Here is a 15,485-nt window from a genome sequence, read left to right on the forward strand (position 1 = left end):
TAATTTGATGTAAACATTTATTTACAACTTGTAAACTAAACAAACAAACCATTGTGATCCAAGTTCCACCTTGTGATATTAAAGTTAGTGAAAGTTGATTGAGAAAAGGAAAAAGATAAAGTGCTTTCTGATTAACATTAAATTAAAATAATAAAACTAACACCTTTTTTCAAAATTATAATATTTATTCATTTTTTGTATTTTTAAAAGATTTTTTAAATTAAATGAAATGCCACTGATGTGGCAAAGAAAATATCTCAAGGTAACAATAAAACCCTTCAAACACAGAGATTCTCTATAATTAAATATTTACACATTCCTCAATCATGCATATTCATACAAACGCAGTAACAATTTGTACCCTTACAAATACACCTAAATATTTACACAATCAACCGAATATTTACATTTAGCTACATGATATACACAAAATTAATTCGTCAAACAAAACGCACATTCGCTGTTAGATAAGTCGATAACTTAAGTTTAATATCACATTTCGTTTTAACAATTCTTTTGTGGCTTCATATGGAAGGATGAGAGCGCCTTTATATATAAGTTACTCTAGTTGGTATACTGATAGTGGAATATATAAAGATATAAATAGCTTAAAATTAAAAGCTACGAATATAATAGTCACCTTTCCATATGCCTTCCACAATACAATGAAACTGTGTTCCATCATCGTTGGGTTTAAACAGCTATTTAATTCTAACAGAGGTAATTCATTAAATTCTAATTATACAATCATTTACGTGATGTAATTCATTACATTTACATACATTAACTCGAGAGCTGGCGTAATACTGACGAAAAGTATAACAGTTACGAAGATAAAAGCGACTTTATATTGGAAGATTTAAAGTATATTTTAGCACAAGCTAGAATATAGAAGACCGTTTGGAATCTTCGTCAGTTTCGCGTCGGCTTTGGGTAATAAACTTTTTAAATGCATTCATTGCAACGTGAGAGATATTTTTATACAATAGCTACCTTTATGTCCACACCAAAGAGAAGTTTACATACTTGTATAACTAAAATAAACTACTATACATAAGTATATTTCCATATCTGTATCAATCTCACATTTTTAAACAATGAATGCACAAAACTAATTTATAGCGACCCACACTATTTTAATAGGAAACTAGAACCATTAGGCCGGTTCTTATTCTTACATATGACCACCATCACCACACATAAACATTATTAATCAATAAACCAACTAATCCAGCCATCTGAATTATAACTTCTAATAAATTGATTGAATTGGAGTAATTAGTATATAATCGACAATTCATTTGATTTAAATCTAGTTATTGCGCGTTTCTTTATAGGGTTTCATTTGTATAGGTTTATGCTAAACTTGATTATTTTCATATATCAGTCTAACGTTCATAGTCGAACATTATTTTAATTCTACTTGCATATAATTATGCCAAAACGAAAAAACAATTACTTGACTATATTAGTTGGTTTTGCTAAACCTTGCATACAATGATCATACGTATTTAGTCTTTAGTTATTTTGCACTACAATTTAGTAGCACGAACTACGCAAACCCATTAAACAATCGTAAATAGGTCAAACCAACACTATTTTTTATTGAATCATACACACAATTTTAAACAAATCACTCGGCTAAAGACTAGATACGTATATAAAGACCATATTGCGCGACTACTCACTAAACACCATCGAGAACAAAATTACGAGCAGAGATTACGATAGACAGAAAATCTAAGTAGCGTCGCCAAAATAGTAGTGTATGGATGTCGAGGAACGTTACTAGCTATATCTTCAAACTTCTCTTTCTTTGGAACCCACCCATTTATTGTAAAAACAAAACTCTTCGACAGATGTCTTAAGGAACCCAAACGCCTCGTTAGTTCACTCGTAACCTGACATTTTAGCAGACCTTACGGCATCTCCGCTCATCTTTCCTTTCTCTGTGCTAAATACGCTTAATATCAATCAAAATTGACAAATTCAAACAATCAAACGAGACAGCATGGTGCTTCAAACATATTAAACAACTAAAATATGTTTAGTGAGTACCCACACTTACATAATTGAGCATAACCCAGACAACTCATTGCCTCTCGTCACCGGTGGCTGTCTACTGAACTGAACGCCTTCTAGCGCCGGTTTTAACGTATACTCTAGCTCTGGTTCTTCACCAGGCGGTAGCGGCTCATCATCAGCACTGATGTCTTCGAGCATTTTATCATCATTGTTGTTGATAAAGGAAGGTAGGGACTTAGATATGTTGATGCGAATGCCCCCGATGGGCAGGGCCGTGGCGGGCGCGTTGGCGGCGTCGAGCTGTAAGTTGCCGTCGATGGAAGACTCGACGGTAGCGTGTGTGTTGTCTACTCGAGCTTGGACTGTTTCCTCTTCCGCTGTTACTATTGGTTCGTCGTCTGTTGGAAAAGGAAAGGATAAACGATTACAAACTGAAGTTAATCTCACAGTAACAGATATAAGTATGTAAGCTGCTGGTAGAAAGACAAACAGGTTGGAATAGAACTTAATGAAAATTAAAACCTAAAGCAAGTAGTAAATCATTAGTTTTTTTTGAAACTTCATTGATGTTGCATCATGTTATGAAATTAGTTGTTTCACTACTTATTATAGAATCATCATCATCATGTCAGCCTATTACCGTCCTTTCTTGAAAGTAGGCCTCCTCAACGAATGCCAACCTATTATAGAATTACTAAGTAGACAAATCTTTCAGAGTTTATTTATCGAGGGAGGCTATAGGCTTTTTATCCAGGATTTTTTTATCGGAGTCATTCCCATGGGATGAGGATGGAATCACTGGCAGAAACCAGTGTATAAATATTTTGTTTCCTAACCTTGCAGGACTTTCTGAAAAGTTTACACCCATTGCTCTTTTACTAAATTATTTAGTGACATAAACAACAACTTCAAACTCACCAGGATCAACGGGCTCCTGTTTGACCTTGACCTTGCTGAAGTCTATTTCAGCGAGCCTGTCTCGTTCGGCGCGTGTGGCGGCGGTCTCGTCGTCTGTGTCGGCGTCGTCTTCCACCACCACTTGTTCCACTGGCTCAGCTTTGAAGACCACGTCGTCTTCCTCGCCTTCGTCTATCTGTTGGGGTGACGTGGGGGTTAGTAAGGTGATAATGGTAGAAGGAACTAGAAGGATTATTATTATAACAATGTGGTAACTGGTAACGAGCTTGGGAAATGAATCGTCACAACTCGAAGATATGCGATTATTCTCACATACACACGAGCATAAAAAACCCGATAACCTTACTTTGTTTTTAATACACACATCTTTTACATATACCATCCTAAAACATTATGTAAAGTACGAGCTTATAATAAAAGTTATCTAGCATGACAACACTTGACTGCCAAGAAGGCACAGAATTTCTCTATTCTTCACACTCCTACTTCACCTTCTTATTTAACTTCTCATTTCAAATATCTTGGCTCACATCATGACAAAAATTTACGCTCTTTCAACAATCGCCTTCTACAATGTCCTACACATCGTTCTGATATCATACACTCTTCCTTCTTTGTAAAATCTATTCTTCTCTGGAATGAGTTACCTCTGGAGATCAGGATGGTAAATACCCGTCACACCTTCAAACTCAAAGTTCGTGACCACTATCTTGGGAAATTGGCAGAAACATAAATAGTCAGTTTCAAATTAACTTTCTTAATATGTTATTAGTATTGTTTGTAGTGTACATATTTATATAGTTATATATATACATATATATTATTATTAATTTATTTGTGTATTGTAATATATGTAGGTATATGTTTCACACTAGTTTTTCAGATTTGTTTGCACCTACCAACGCTTTCTCTCCGCCACCCAAAGGTAGACTGGTAGAGAACGCCTAAGGCGTTAAGTCCGCCATTGTACTATGTGTGCAAGAAGTATTTTAAATAAAATAAAAAAAATAAATAAATTACAGTCCTTAACGGGACACATATAAATAAACATAGAGCCTAAGGAAAAGCAGGTTCAAATATATTATCCAAAGATTAAACATGCACTTACTTCGACAGGATCCAAATCCTTAGCCTCCTCGACAACTTCGACAACAGACTCGTTGTCCGACTGTTCTTCTAATGTGTCGTCCACGTCCTTGATCTCTATGGCTTCTTCTGTCTTCTCTATGGGCTGCACGTCGTCTGATGACTCTTTGGACGGCTCCTCGGCTTTTGTTAGAGAAGCCTGGAGAAGGAAATAGTGTGATTGAATAAATGTTAGTGTTATTCGATACATGATCTTTATCGGTTGATGTTTATATTATTTTGAATATTGAGGATATTTTAAGTATTAATTTTGCATCTCTGTGAAGTATTTTTTTAAATGTTCATTATAAAATGTCGCACCTCACTTATTTAAAAATAGTAAATAAATAAGCATACCAAATAAGTCATATTTTTTGGCATCCGAATTTATCAGCAAGAGTACGTACATAGCAGTTTTCCAGAAATTAGCATGTAACGACATACTTGTAAAAGTTACATGTAGAGAATCCAATTTTTGTATGTAAAGTTTTAATAAATATTTTATAGGCATGCAATATCACATAAATAATTAATCGCACATACCTTATAATCATCAAAGCACAAGGGATGATAGTAGTCATCGTTATGCCGCACAGAGTTCCTGAGATGCCACTCCTCCTTGTCCTCGTTGTAGAACTGCTGGAAGGTGTCCCCGCACAGCGCGCAGCAGTGGCGCGCGGGCGCGGGCGCGGCGGCGGACGGCGTCGCGGTCGGCACGGGTGCGGGGGCTTCCGTCGCTTCTGCTGTGGTGGTTGTGCTGCCGCCTGTTTCGAACCAGCTCTTTTCTGCAGGGAGGGATTGGAGGTTGAGTTAATGATGAATTTTGGAAAATGTGTTTACAAATTATAAGAATCGAGGATGGGAACACACTGTTGAGGTTTATTGTACTGTAAAATGTCAAAATGATACCATTTTCTTGATATGAGGTAACTAGAAAATGCAAGGTCTTAATGTGTTATGTACACGGAGGAGAAAAGACTAGCGGAGATGCCCTAACGAAAAATCTCCTAACAAAGCAGCGCGCCAAAATTCGGGTGAGCGGGGGACGAGGAACGTTACTGTCTCCACCCGTGCTCCACCCTTATACGCCTTTTATGGGAAGCCACCCATTTTTTGTAAATCCATCTAGCGTGGAATAGGATGATTAAAATCTAACCCTAAACTAACATCGACCACTAGTGACATACTCAAAAGTAAAGTAAATACTCAAAATTAATAATTCTTTTAAAATAGTAATTCAATTAGAAAGTTTAAAGAAGCATTCATTTCAAATGAACGAAGAAAAAGAGAGAGATAAAAAAGTTAGAAAATTAATTGTTATATAAGTATTATTTTGTGCAGAGAACTTGCCCCATAACAATTTATTTACTCCTCCAGAAATGAAATAGGTATCTAGGAACCATTAAATGGCGACTCGATGAAAAATCATTTTTATTCACCACGGGTCTAAAATACCCCCATGGTGTAATTTAAGTATCAACTTATGGCATTGTGTTAGTTCGTCTACTAGCCACTATGGCATCACAGGCACGAAAATTCGTTCTATTTGTTCTAGAACCGTGCTGCGATGACTGTAGTTATTTTCGATGTTGCCACATTACGAAATTCACCAAGAAAAATGGGAATTAAAATTATAGGGACAGTGTTTATCAAATTAGAGTTTTCACAACTGTATCATAACGGCGCATCCACTAAATAAGTAGCAGACTTTATGTGAGTCGGATGTTGCTCTGAGTAAAGGTACATTCAAAAAGTATGTACGGCAAGAGAGATATACCTATGTAAAACATTGCTGATCTATTCTAATATTATAAAGAGGAAAACTTTGTTTGTTTGTTTGGTTGTAATGGATAAACTCAAAAACTACTGGACCAATTTTAAATATTCTTTCACCATTAGAAAGCTATATTATATGCAAGTAACATAGGCTATATTTTATCCCGGTGCGGGCAGTAGCTCCCACGGTACGCGGGTGAAACCGCGGGAAAACGGCTAGTGATGAATATAAATAAATCTACATAGTTAGAGTTATGATTAATTTTAAGATAATTGCAGCTTTTTTAAATAAGATCTTTTTTAAGAATGGGTGATTGCATTTTCGATGTCTGGTACCACTTAATTTTGTAACGGGTCTCTCTGTCTTGATGAACACAATTTTACTTCAAATATACGTAAGTCGACTACTTACCGAAAGATGGTGTTTTTATAATATTAAATTTTCATGATAATCTATCATATGTTTTGGTTTGTAAATAATCTATAAAAAAACTTGTAGGATGCAAGGAAAAATGAAGCTGCTTTTTAAGGCAAAAATTGGTACCAATAATATACATTGATACAAGATTGATACGAAAATAATACAAATTCACTTAGAGGTTCTAGAAATGCAGCTATTCGACGACAGATGTCTCTAGCAAAAAATATGTTTTAAAGCTAAAATATTACTTACACGTGAAATGTTATCCTATGGTATGTTTGAGTTTGGATCCTGAGCAATTTCTACAATTAATGATAGCGCATTTCATCGTTTTAATCGAGTAACAAATAAAATCTGTTGAAATTGTGGTAAAAATACAACCATGACAAGATGTCAGTTTGATGTAAAGGACGGTATATGGGCGGTGTCCAGCCACGCCTGCCGTGACGTAGTCGTGACGTATTTGACCTACCTGAAGGCGCGTGACCTACCTGCGTTAGGGCATCTCCGCTAGTCTTTTCTCCTTCGTGGTTATGTACGTGTTTAAATGTTGTCTTATTTATACCCTTGATAAAATAATATTTGATATTCAAAGAATATGATCAATCGGAATGATTGACGGCCAAGATGTTAGATTTTTTGCATGAGCCCGGGAAGTTCAGCTGGGCTAGAGTGGTAGTGCCTCACCTCTCTCCTCCAGATCCTCGACCTCCTCGTACTGCACCCAGTCGGACAGGTCGTAGTGCCAGTGGCGCGAGTGTGCGCGGCGGGCGGAGTCGCGGTCGCGTCTGTTCTGGCGGAAGTGCCAGTCCAGGTGCTGCGAGTACCGCACCGTGTGCTCCGGCGGGAAGCGGGCGCCGCAGCCTGAGCATTGCATGCCGCCGTACAGTTTGGCGACTAGACCGGGTTGTTTTCTAGAAGAAAATAAGAAAGAAATCAGATTATAAAAAGTCGTGATTTCAGCCAGTGCAGGGAACGTCCATTCGTCGTGCTTGATTCATGTCATCTCGTAGAGCAGCATTGCGTGACGCAAATCATCGACGGATCATGCTCGTGTACGCGAGCGAAGCTATTTCTATGAAATTATTGAGCGTCGCTACGTTATCCGTGTCGCAGACGCCCGCGTCAGAGCAGACGGCCTGCTAGTTACACTATTTATAAATCAAGCATGGCTGAACAAATGTGACTGAAAATTGGTAGACATGTACCTTAGAACCAGGATATGTAAACGGGATAATTTTATCCCCATGCGTGCATAGGAAGTAGTTCACAGGAAGTAGTGGGTGAAAAAAAAAGATTAGAAAAGTATACTCACACTCTGAAAGTCTCAGGCCTCATAAAGTCAACTCTATGTATAACATTCTTGTCCTCTTTCGGTTTATTCTTAGCTTCTTCCTTCTGTTCTTCCTTACTATCCTCTTTATTGTCATTATTCACTTGAACTATACCAGTAGCTACCAACTTAGCGAACAAATCGCTAACGTTAATATTTCCTAATATTGGTAGGCCTGGTAAGACTGGTGGTTTCTCGTCAGCGGGTGTTTCGAGGCCAGGGATTTTTTCAGGTTTGGCGAACAGTGGTTCGGCAACGCTGTACTCGGAGCCTGATGCTGGTACTGTACTTGAAGGCATTACGCTGGCTAGCATGTCGAGTCCTGTGATTATGAAAAAGTATATTAATTACATAAAGTCACCCAGTTATGGGTATGATTCTGATCATCATGATCAAGAGTGAAAACTATAATTTGTTTGTAAGGAAAGAAAAGTACAAAGCTGATAATATAAACTGTTTGCTAGTATCATTTGCTTGTTTGTAATGTAATTTCAATAGTAGAAAACAATAATTTGAGATAGGATTTATAAAAGAATATCTTACCTAAACTCTCGGTGTTGTTATCAGGGCTGGGAGTCTTCATCGGCCTGACGATTGGCTCCTGATCAACCTCCATATTATTTGTGTCCTCTTCCTTAATATCTTCAACTTTCTTCACTTGAGTAAGTAAAGGCAAGCCCATGCCTTCCATATTCGCTATCTGGATATATCCAGGCTTGATATTACGAGGTAACGCAGAGAATCTAATGAAATACTTCTCACTACCAACTACTATAGGTTTCGGAAGATCACCAAACTCCACTTTGAATGGTTGCTCGTTAATCAAAACTGTTCTCAGCGAATCGACGAAGCGTACGGTCAAAAATTGACCGTTGACCAAGATCTTTTGCACCTTGGCATCTAAGTAAACTGGGTGCATCTGTGTCGCGTTCACAATAAGGTTGATTTTACCAGCGACCAAGTCCGTGCGTTTAGCTTTACCAATATCCACTTGGGGCATGGGACCCTCTAAATGTACTAGTCTCGGCTTCCCATCTATAATTACGCCTAAAGGTTGGCCACCAAAGAAGCATTCATACCACCTGCCATTTATGTACAATTCTCTAGTCGGCGAACCGAACTTTATATCGAACACTTGGTCATCTATCTCTACTTGCTTATAGCCTTCATTGAAAGATAATACTATGGAGTCTTTGTTATCAAACGTCACTCTCCTACATCCGGGCAAGAATTTAATTTCCCTAGGATCGTCCCAGTCCAGCATTATGACAGCTGTGTCACCGTAGAACCTGATCTCTCTGGGAATGCCGTCAATTTGGATAGTTTTGAATGGATCCTGGTCTATGTACTCAATAACTTTGAAGTCTGTGGGTGGGATGGCGAAGCCCGGAGCTCCCAAAGGCGGCGGAGACTCGGTTCTTTCATAAGGTGGTAAGGGATAATCTCCTTGACACATGCCCATTTTAGGGGTGGGTAGAGGAGGCATTGGCATCCGAGGTTCGAATGGCGGCCTCGGAGCTCTTTTGTCAAACTTCCCTCTGAAGAATGGTGGCGCGGGACCTCTAAACCTTCTGGATCCGAAGTCGTCGCCTCTCGGTCTCGGTCCTCGCCACATCTGTTGGTATGGCGGGAACATTGGCATGCCAGGAGGGAGAGGTAACAGAGTCTTTGGCTTCATGCCGTCGACGCCGTCTGAGTTCACTCTCATGTCGGAGTCTTGTAACATTCCCTGACTGTCTGGAGGTGTGTCCATGAATACAGATGGTGTGATCCTCTCGTCGATATCTCCGAACCTATTCCGTTCAGTCGGTGAAGACTTGGGACTGGGTACTTTGTGGTTATCGTCAAGAGTTTGTGCTTTGAGCTTTCTTTTAGATATTTCGAGGGACTCCCTCTGTTTAGCCTCTTTTAGTTTGAGCTTCTCGTTGATCTGCAGTATTTGATACATAAGTGTATTGTACTGATTTTTGTCTAACTGTCCGTCTGTGAAATGTTCTTTAGCTTGCGACATGATGATGGAGATAGATTTCTTGTTTTCGACAAAACCTTGCTCGTCATTATCTCTCAAGTCCATATCGTCACCGCTCATTGTGCGTCGCCTTTCTCTTTCTACACCTAGAAAAAAAATTATACATTGAAACTAGCTCCATAAAAATCGAAGAGATCATTAAACATTTTTATAGATCACGATTTAGTTACATTACTAGATAAACTACAAATTCTACTTACTAGGTGATTTACTGAACAGCAACGGCCTGCCCAGTCTATCTTTGCCTTTCGTCACTTCGGCAAACTTGGCCCTCACGAGGTCCAATTTCGAAGGAGTTTTCTTATCATCCCTCTTTTTGACTTCGTTCCAGTCCCTTTTGGGGGATCCTTTGGGTGACGGTACAGGGGCTTCGTCATCAGGCTTGTTGTCAGACTTCGGGGATGACGTGATGGATGGGGGCGGTGGAGGATTGACTTCGTCCACTTGGGGAAGCTGACGGAGATCCACATCTTCGTTGCCGAACAGTCTGGAAGTTTTTATGTGTAAGTAAACTTCGTTTGTGAGCGATTAGTTAACAGCTGGTGAAATTTCTGTTCAACAGGTGTTTTGCATCAAATATTGTTACTCGTCACTCGTCACGGTCCCTTATCTTTTGTTATTGACATTGAAAAGTAAAAAAGTAAAAGGAAAAGTGTACCTAGTGTAGAATTAATGGCACCAACGAATGTGTTGTGTTATAGGGAATGGAAGAATTCCTTAAAAATAAAGGATTATGATGAAGTTAATTATGTAGCACGCTTGGGAATTTACTAAGCATAAAAGATGAATAGAAAATACAATCAATAAATACTTACACATCAAACTTGTCCAATTTAGTTTTCTTGGCCTTAACTTCCACAGCCTCAGTGGAAGGTCGCTTCTGAGCCACGGCGGCCGCTTTGGTATCATTGACCACCGCAGGCAAAACCCTAAGATCTACATCCTTATTCTCTGTCACGATATCAGCAACACCTGTAAATACGACTTTATCTTTATGACTATGGTTAATCATGTTTTTAAGGTCTATTTTGCTTTGCATTTTACCGTTACCCTTTTACCTGGTGACTAAGACTCCGAGGTTGAGGTTTGGTGTTCCAAAGATGTGGTCTTGAGGAACCAATCTTTTGAAGATTGGATGCACTTTGTATGAAAGATTATAAGGTTTTCACCTCATATTCTTTAGTCACGAATAGTGACAGTATACTTATGTATTTTACAGTATATTGAGTTTAATACTCCTTAGTGTTCATTTTGTTTGATATTTACTTTTTTATGTGATATAATTACTGTATTTAAACTCGTAGTTCATACAAGTATGGAGTATACGCAAAATGTGTGAATTGCCAGTAACTTAGTTGAGATTTTAATTAAGGTGAAGCAGTTGATCTAGTTACTATTTTACAGATCTAATTATAAATTGTTTTTAAACATAAAAGTGCTGATAAAAAATTATTGTTTGCACACTCAAATTAACAAGTTATTACGGCTAAAGTTATACCACGTTATACACAGTCAAAAATATCTCATTAAACGTACCCAAAATTAGAAGTGGCAAATGATATAGAAAAATAGATATTAGAAACTCTAAAGGTTACATTCAATCATAAGCTGAGCTATAGCTATAAAATTAAAACTCAATCTTAAGATGTTGTTTGTTTCATAAAAAATATCTAAAATAATAAGAAAACACTAATATCTTCTAGAGAAATAGAGTAAAAATTGTCTAACAAAAAAGTATTCTAAATAATAAATTCACTATCAGTAGAACATGACTATTAATATCTACTAGATGTTAAAATATGCTTCCTTCTACAGTGAAAGCATAACATGTTTCTTTTCATAATTAATCACTAAAGACAATTAAAATCATTTTCAACTTTAAACTGAATACATTTATGTAAAAAAAAATATTAGCAAATAAGTACTCAAAACTATTTCTAATTGAAATCTCAACATAATTACAGTCGTATCACACAGCATTTTGCTTGTCTATGCAATGTGTTTACTTTTAAGGCTAATTTTACAAATTAGCTGCTAAAATATCTTGTGACAACCGAGAGTTAGAATTAGTCATTCAGTGAAAATTGTGATCGATATAGAACCTCGAATTTATAAACGTGAAATATAGTGTTTGTTTACTAACTCCCAAGATATATTGGCAAGTTTCACAGGAAATATTTATGTACGCTCTTAAAACTAAGTCGATCTTCAAAAGCAAGCCTTTTGAATCCAGAGGAAGCTTCTTGTTATTACTCTCCTTTTTGAAGTTGGTTGAAAGAACATAATCGGTATTGATGTTCGATGAAGATAATAATGTAGGTAGATATGTGGTATTGAATTTTCTGATGTGATGAACAAACGTGCGGAATAATATTATCATGACATAATATGCATTCATGCTATATTTCTATTTAATTGTATTTATGAAAGGCATAAATCTCTTACGACGTATTGTATGCAGTTTATAAAAAATAAGACTGATCGACGAAACTGTGCTGAAGATGTCAAACACTGTACAAAAACTTTAAGACATTTGCGACTTTTTCATCGGCCTAAAATAGTAGGTTTCGCGAGACTCCGTACCTATAAAAAATCTATAGGAATGGGTCGGTAGGCCTTTGTGAATTTCAACAATTTGTTTACGTATTTTTTGTAGGGTTCCGTCCCGCAGAAGGAAAAAACAGAACCCTTATAAGATCACCTTGTTATCCGTTTGTCACGACCCTTTATTTCGGAAGATATCCAGTTGCAGTTTATAGCGTATACTCAAGTTTACGGACCCATGAAGCTTAAAAAGTTATATTTCAATGCGCTAGATAGGCGTAAATGGAAGGAGCTGCACCGGCAAGAGCTAGGCTCTTAAATTGATGATGATGATATAAAAATCCATGATAAAATCAATTCCTGAACTATTTAGGTATTATGACGCTGTGTAGAGAACCCTGAGTGGGCGAGTCCAACTCGCACTTATTTGGTTTTGCGTTTTTCTGCTATCAAAACAGTTTGGAACTAGGTTTTGGCTATAACTGGCTGGTTGATTGAATTTGCGTAAGCATAACGACAATTAAAACTTATATTATCGGATACAATCCTGTCTCATTAAATAATTATAAATCATCTAAACTTTACAACAGTCCTCCCGAAATAACTTAGCCGGTTGTTGTAAAAATGCAGCTGCGCTACCCAATAGATGACTGCCCGCTTTAAGACTTCGATATCAAAAACTATCATAGATTTGAGCTTGGCTCCCAAATCAAACGTTTTACATTTACAGTAAACTCACCAGCAAGCAAAAATATAATACAAAGAAGCCACTTTTAGCGATCCGATGAATATACTTACGATATTTTGTTTGTTTTCCTAAAGAATTATTTCTTATGTACTGATAGAGAAATAATAAAATATTTCACTGTACGTTAAAACTTATGTCCTTTTTTAAGATTGGCTTCTAAAAGGCCCTATTTTTGAGTTACGAAGAATAGCCTAAATTACTTCAGAAATGGCGTTTTGAAGATTTGATATTCCTTTGCGCCGACGAAGTATGACAGAAGTCCGTTATTGTGATGTTTTCAATAGTTCCAGTTGATCCAGTGCATGTTGTCCCACGATGTCCTCAGATTGTGTCTGTGGTCCATAGGATGTTGTCCAAAATATGACGATGTTGAGGAGTAGTGAGATTCCTTTCCACAGGTGTTTTTCCAAGGCTTTGCAATGTTTTCGCAAGGTGTATATTTGTTTTTACTTTATTCTGAATTTAATTGTTATGAAAACTAATGCTTGATCAGTGAGAAATTGCAAGAAAAAATACGTACTCTTAGATCACGCAAGAAAAAAAAATGTGTATTGAATTATCTCAGTTTACAAAATGTAACTGTAAAATGGCTAGAGTAATTCTCGAAAAGTGCAATAATCAAACTGAATAACCAATTGTATCTACTCTCGATAGTCAGCAGAGACAGGTGTGGGAGTCGCGGTAAGGATGCGCGCCGGATAAAACACGTCAATATGAATAGTCCAAGAGTTATAAAACATTTTATTTTCCACACAAGGGCTTGTCTTACAGAGGGGGGAGGCTTACTTGCGGGTTCCGGGCTGTCGGACTGTTGGCGGTTGCGGCGCATGTAGTGCTCCTTGTGGTAGTTGCGGAGCTCCTTGAACGTCACCAGCTCGGGCGAGGCGCGGGCCTCCTTGCGCGGTGACGTCACGGCGGCCGCGCGAGCCTCCTTCTGCGGTGACGTGACGGGCGCCGCCGGCTTGGCCGCGGGCGGCTGCTTGGCCTGCCTCTCCGCCTCCTCGTCGCGCCGCCGTCTGCGCTCAGCACGTAACGCATCTCGCTTCCTCTTAGGCGTCACGACATCTGCGTCTCTCTTTGTCTTCGAGATTTTAGGTATTGGCGGCATTTTGCTGATCTTTTTGGGATCAGGCAGTTTGTCAACGTAGGCGGGCGTGGGGATGCGCTCAGGCTCGGGCTTGTCCTCCCGGCGTCGCTCATCGCGCTGCCTGTTGCGGCGCGGGTCCCGCTTGTCGAGGCGCGGGTCTCGGCGGCGGGGTTTGGCTTCGACCTCGGGGCGCACGTCTATGGTGATGACGTTCTTTCGCTTGGTGACGCGCTCGAGAGGTTTGATGTCGAAGACGTTGGGTGCTATGGCGGCGGCGGGTGCGACGATGGCGACGGGCGGCACTGGCGCGGCGGGCGGCGCGCGGACGGTAGGTGCTGTGAGGGCGGCGGGCGCGGCGGCGGGCGCGGCCGCGTGTCGCGCGAGGCGCGGGTCTCGCCGCGCGGTGAGCAGCGTGGCGCTGACGGGAGCGATGCGTCCCGCCGTTTTATTCACCGGCTGCAATGGAGACACACATGATGCAAACCCTATATTTCATCAACTAGCTGTTCCTCGTGGTTTACCCGCGTTCCAAGGGAACTAAGTCTTGTCCCCAAATCATGTTACTGCAAAATTTCCTACTCCGCTCAATACTTCGTTTTCGAATATCCTCAGAGACAAAAGCGTAAATTTCCATCATGAGAATCATAGAAACATTTAAAACCTTAAATTACTAGAAAACATATTAGCAAACTTACCGGTCCAAGCCGCTGCTTAGCAGGTATGTTAGCGACAACTTCTGGTGCGACTGCGTGCACGGGCGCGGCCGCCGGGACGCTGTTTGTGGAGTTCACGTTGTTCACGGGAGGAACTATTGGCACCTGCAATAGAACACTCATTATAAAATTTGTACTTGATTAAAATCTTCTCTTGTTCAACTATTCTGTAATAATAACATCCGTCTTTTTACACTGTTCATTTTAAATTTCACTAATAAATATGTGTACGCCATCGCCATCTACACTTTGCCCAAATAAAGATTGGTTTTTGCATGTTGCATTGATATTTTAAATTGATATCTGCGCACGACTCGCGCGATGTTCCGTGACGACAAAAATATATCAGCATTTAAAAGCAAAACGGAAAATGGCAATCCCTAGACCTACAATAACATTGTGCAATAATACAATTAAAATATTGCGCAATCACAATTTTATTCGCTTAAAATCATTGCGCAATCAACCAATAAATTGACTCAATACGTAATATTGCTCAATTTAATTATATGATAGGTAACATAATAATTTTGTATAACCACCTTTATGTTCTGTGGATCTTCATAAACATGAATCTATAAATATCTTCTTAATGATACAAGATCATGAATACGCTCAACAATTCACGACTATCGAGGTAAATTACACGCTATTATAGCCTTACATGTTCCGAGAACATGATTGAGGAAAACGCTATAAAACAATATTACCTAGCAACCGCACAAACCGCATTATAATTTTACACACACAGATGTTTCTCAAGTAT

At 38.8% G+C, this 15,485-nt stretch overlaps 1 protein-coding gene across 3 annotated transcripts in view; it reads right to left on the reverse strand.

Moving 5' to 3' along the window:
• LOC124635508 (pre-mRNA cleavage complex 2 protein Pcf11) overlaps positions 1 to 15,485 on the reverse strand; it is a 19,021-nt gene continuing 3,536 nt past the window's right edge. For all 3 annotated transcript variants that reach the window (XM_047171370.1, XM_047171371.1, XM_047171368.1), the window contains exons 6-16: positions 14,702 to 14,824; positions 13,706 to 14,462; positions 10,443 to 10,599; positions 9,828 to 10,114; positions 8,142 to 9,713; positions 7,581 to 7,920; positions 6,953 to 7,179; positions 4,612 to 4,853; positions 4,052 to 4,228; positions 2,944 to 3,118; positions 1 to 2,423 (exon numbers count right to left, since the gene is read on the reverse strand). In XM_047171370.1, the coding sequence (XP_047027326.1) occupies positions 2,065 to 2,423; positions 2,944 to 3,118; positions 4,052 to 4,228; positions 4,612 to 4,853; positions 6,953 to 7,179; positions 7,581 to 7,920; positions 8,142 to 9,713; positions 9,828 to 10,114; positions 10,443 to 10,599; positions 13,706 to 14,462; positions 14,702 to 14,824 (4,416 nt within the window). In that variant the 3' untranslated portion in view covers positions 1 to 2,064. The remainder of the gene's footprint in view (positions 2,424 to 2,943; positions 3,119 to 4,051; positions 4,229 to 4,611; positions 4,854 to 6,952; positions 7,180 to 7,580; positions 7,921 to 8,141; positions 9,714 to 9,827; positions 10,115 to 10,442; positions 10,600 to 13,705; positions 14,463 to 14,701; positions 14,825 to 15,485) is intronic.

This window comes from Helicoverpa zea, chromosome 13 (genome assembly GCF_022581195.2).
Source record: "Helicoverpa zea isolate HzStark_Cry1AcR chromosome 13, ilHelZeax1.1, whole genome shotgun sequence".
NCBI classification, from domain to species: domain Eukaryota; kingdom Metazoa; phylum Arthropoda; class Insecta; order Lepidoptera; family Noctuidae; genus Helicoverpa; species Helicoverpa zea.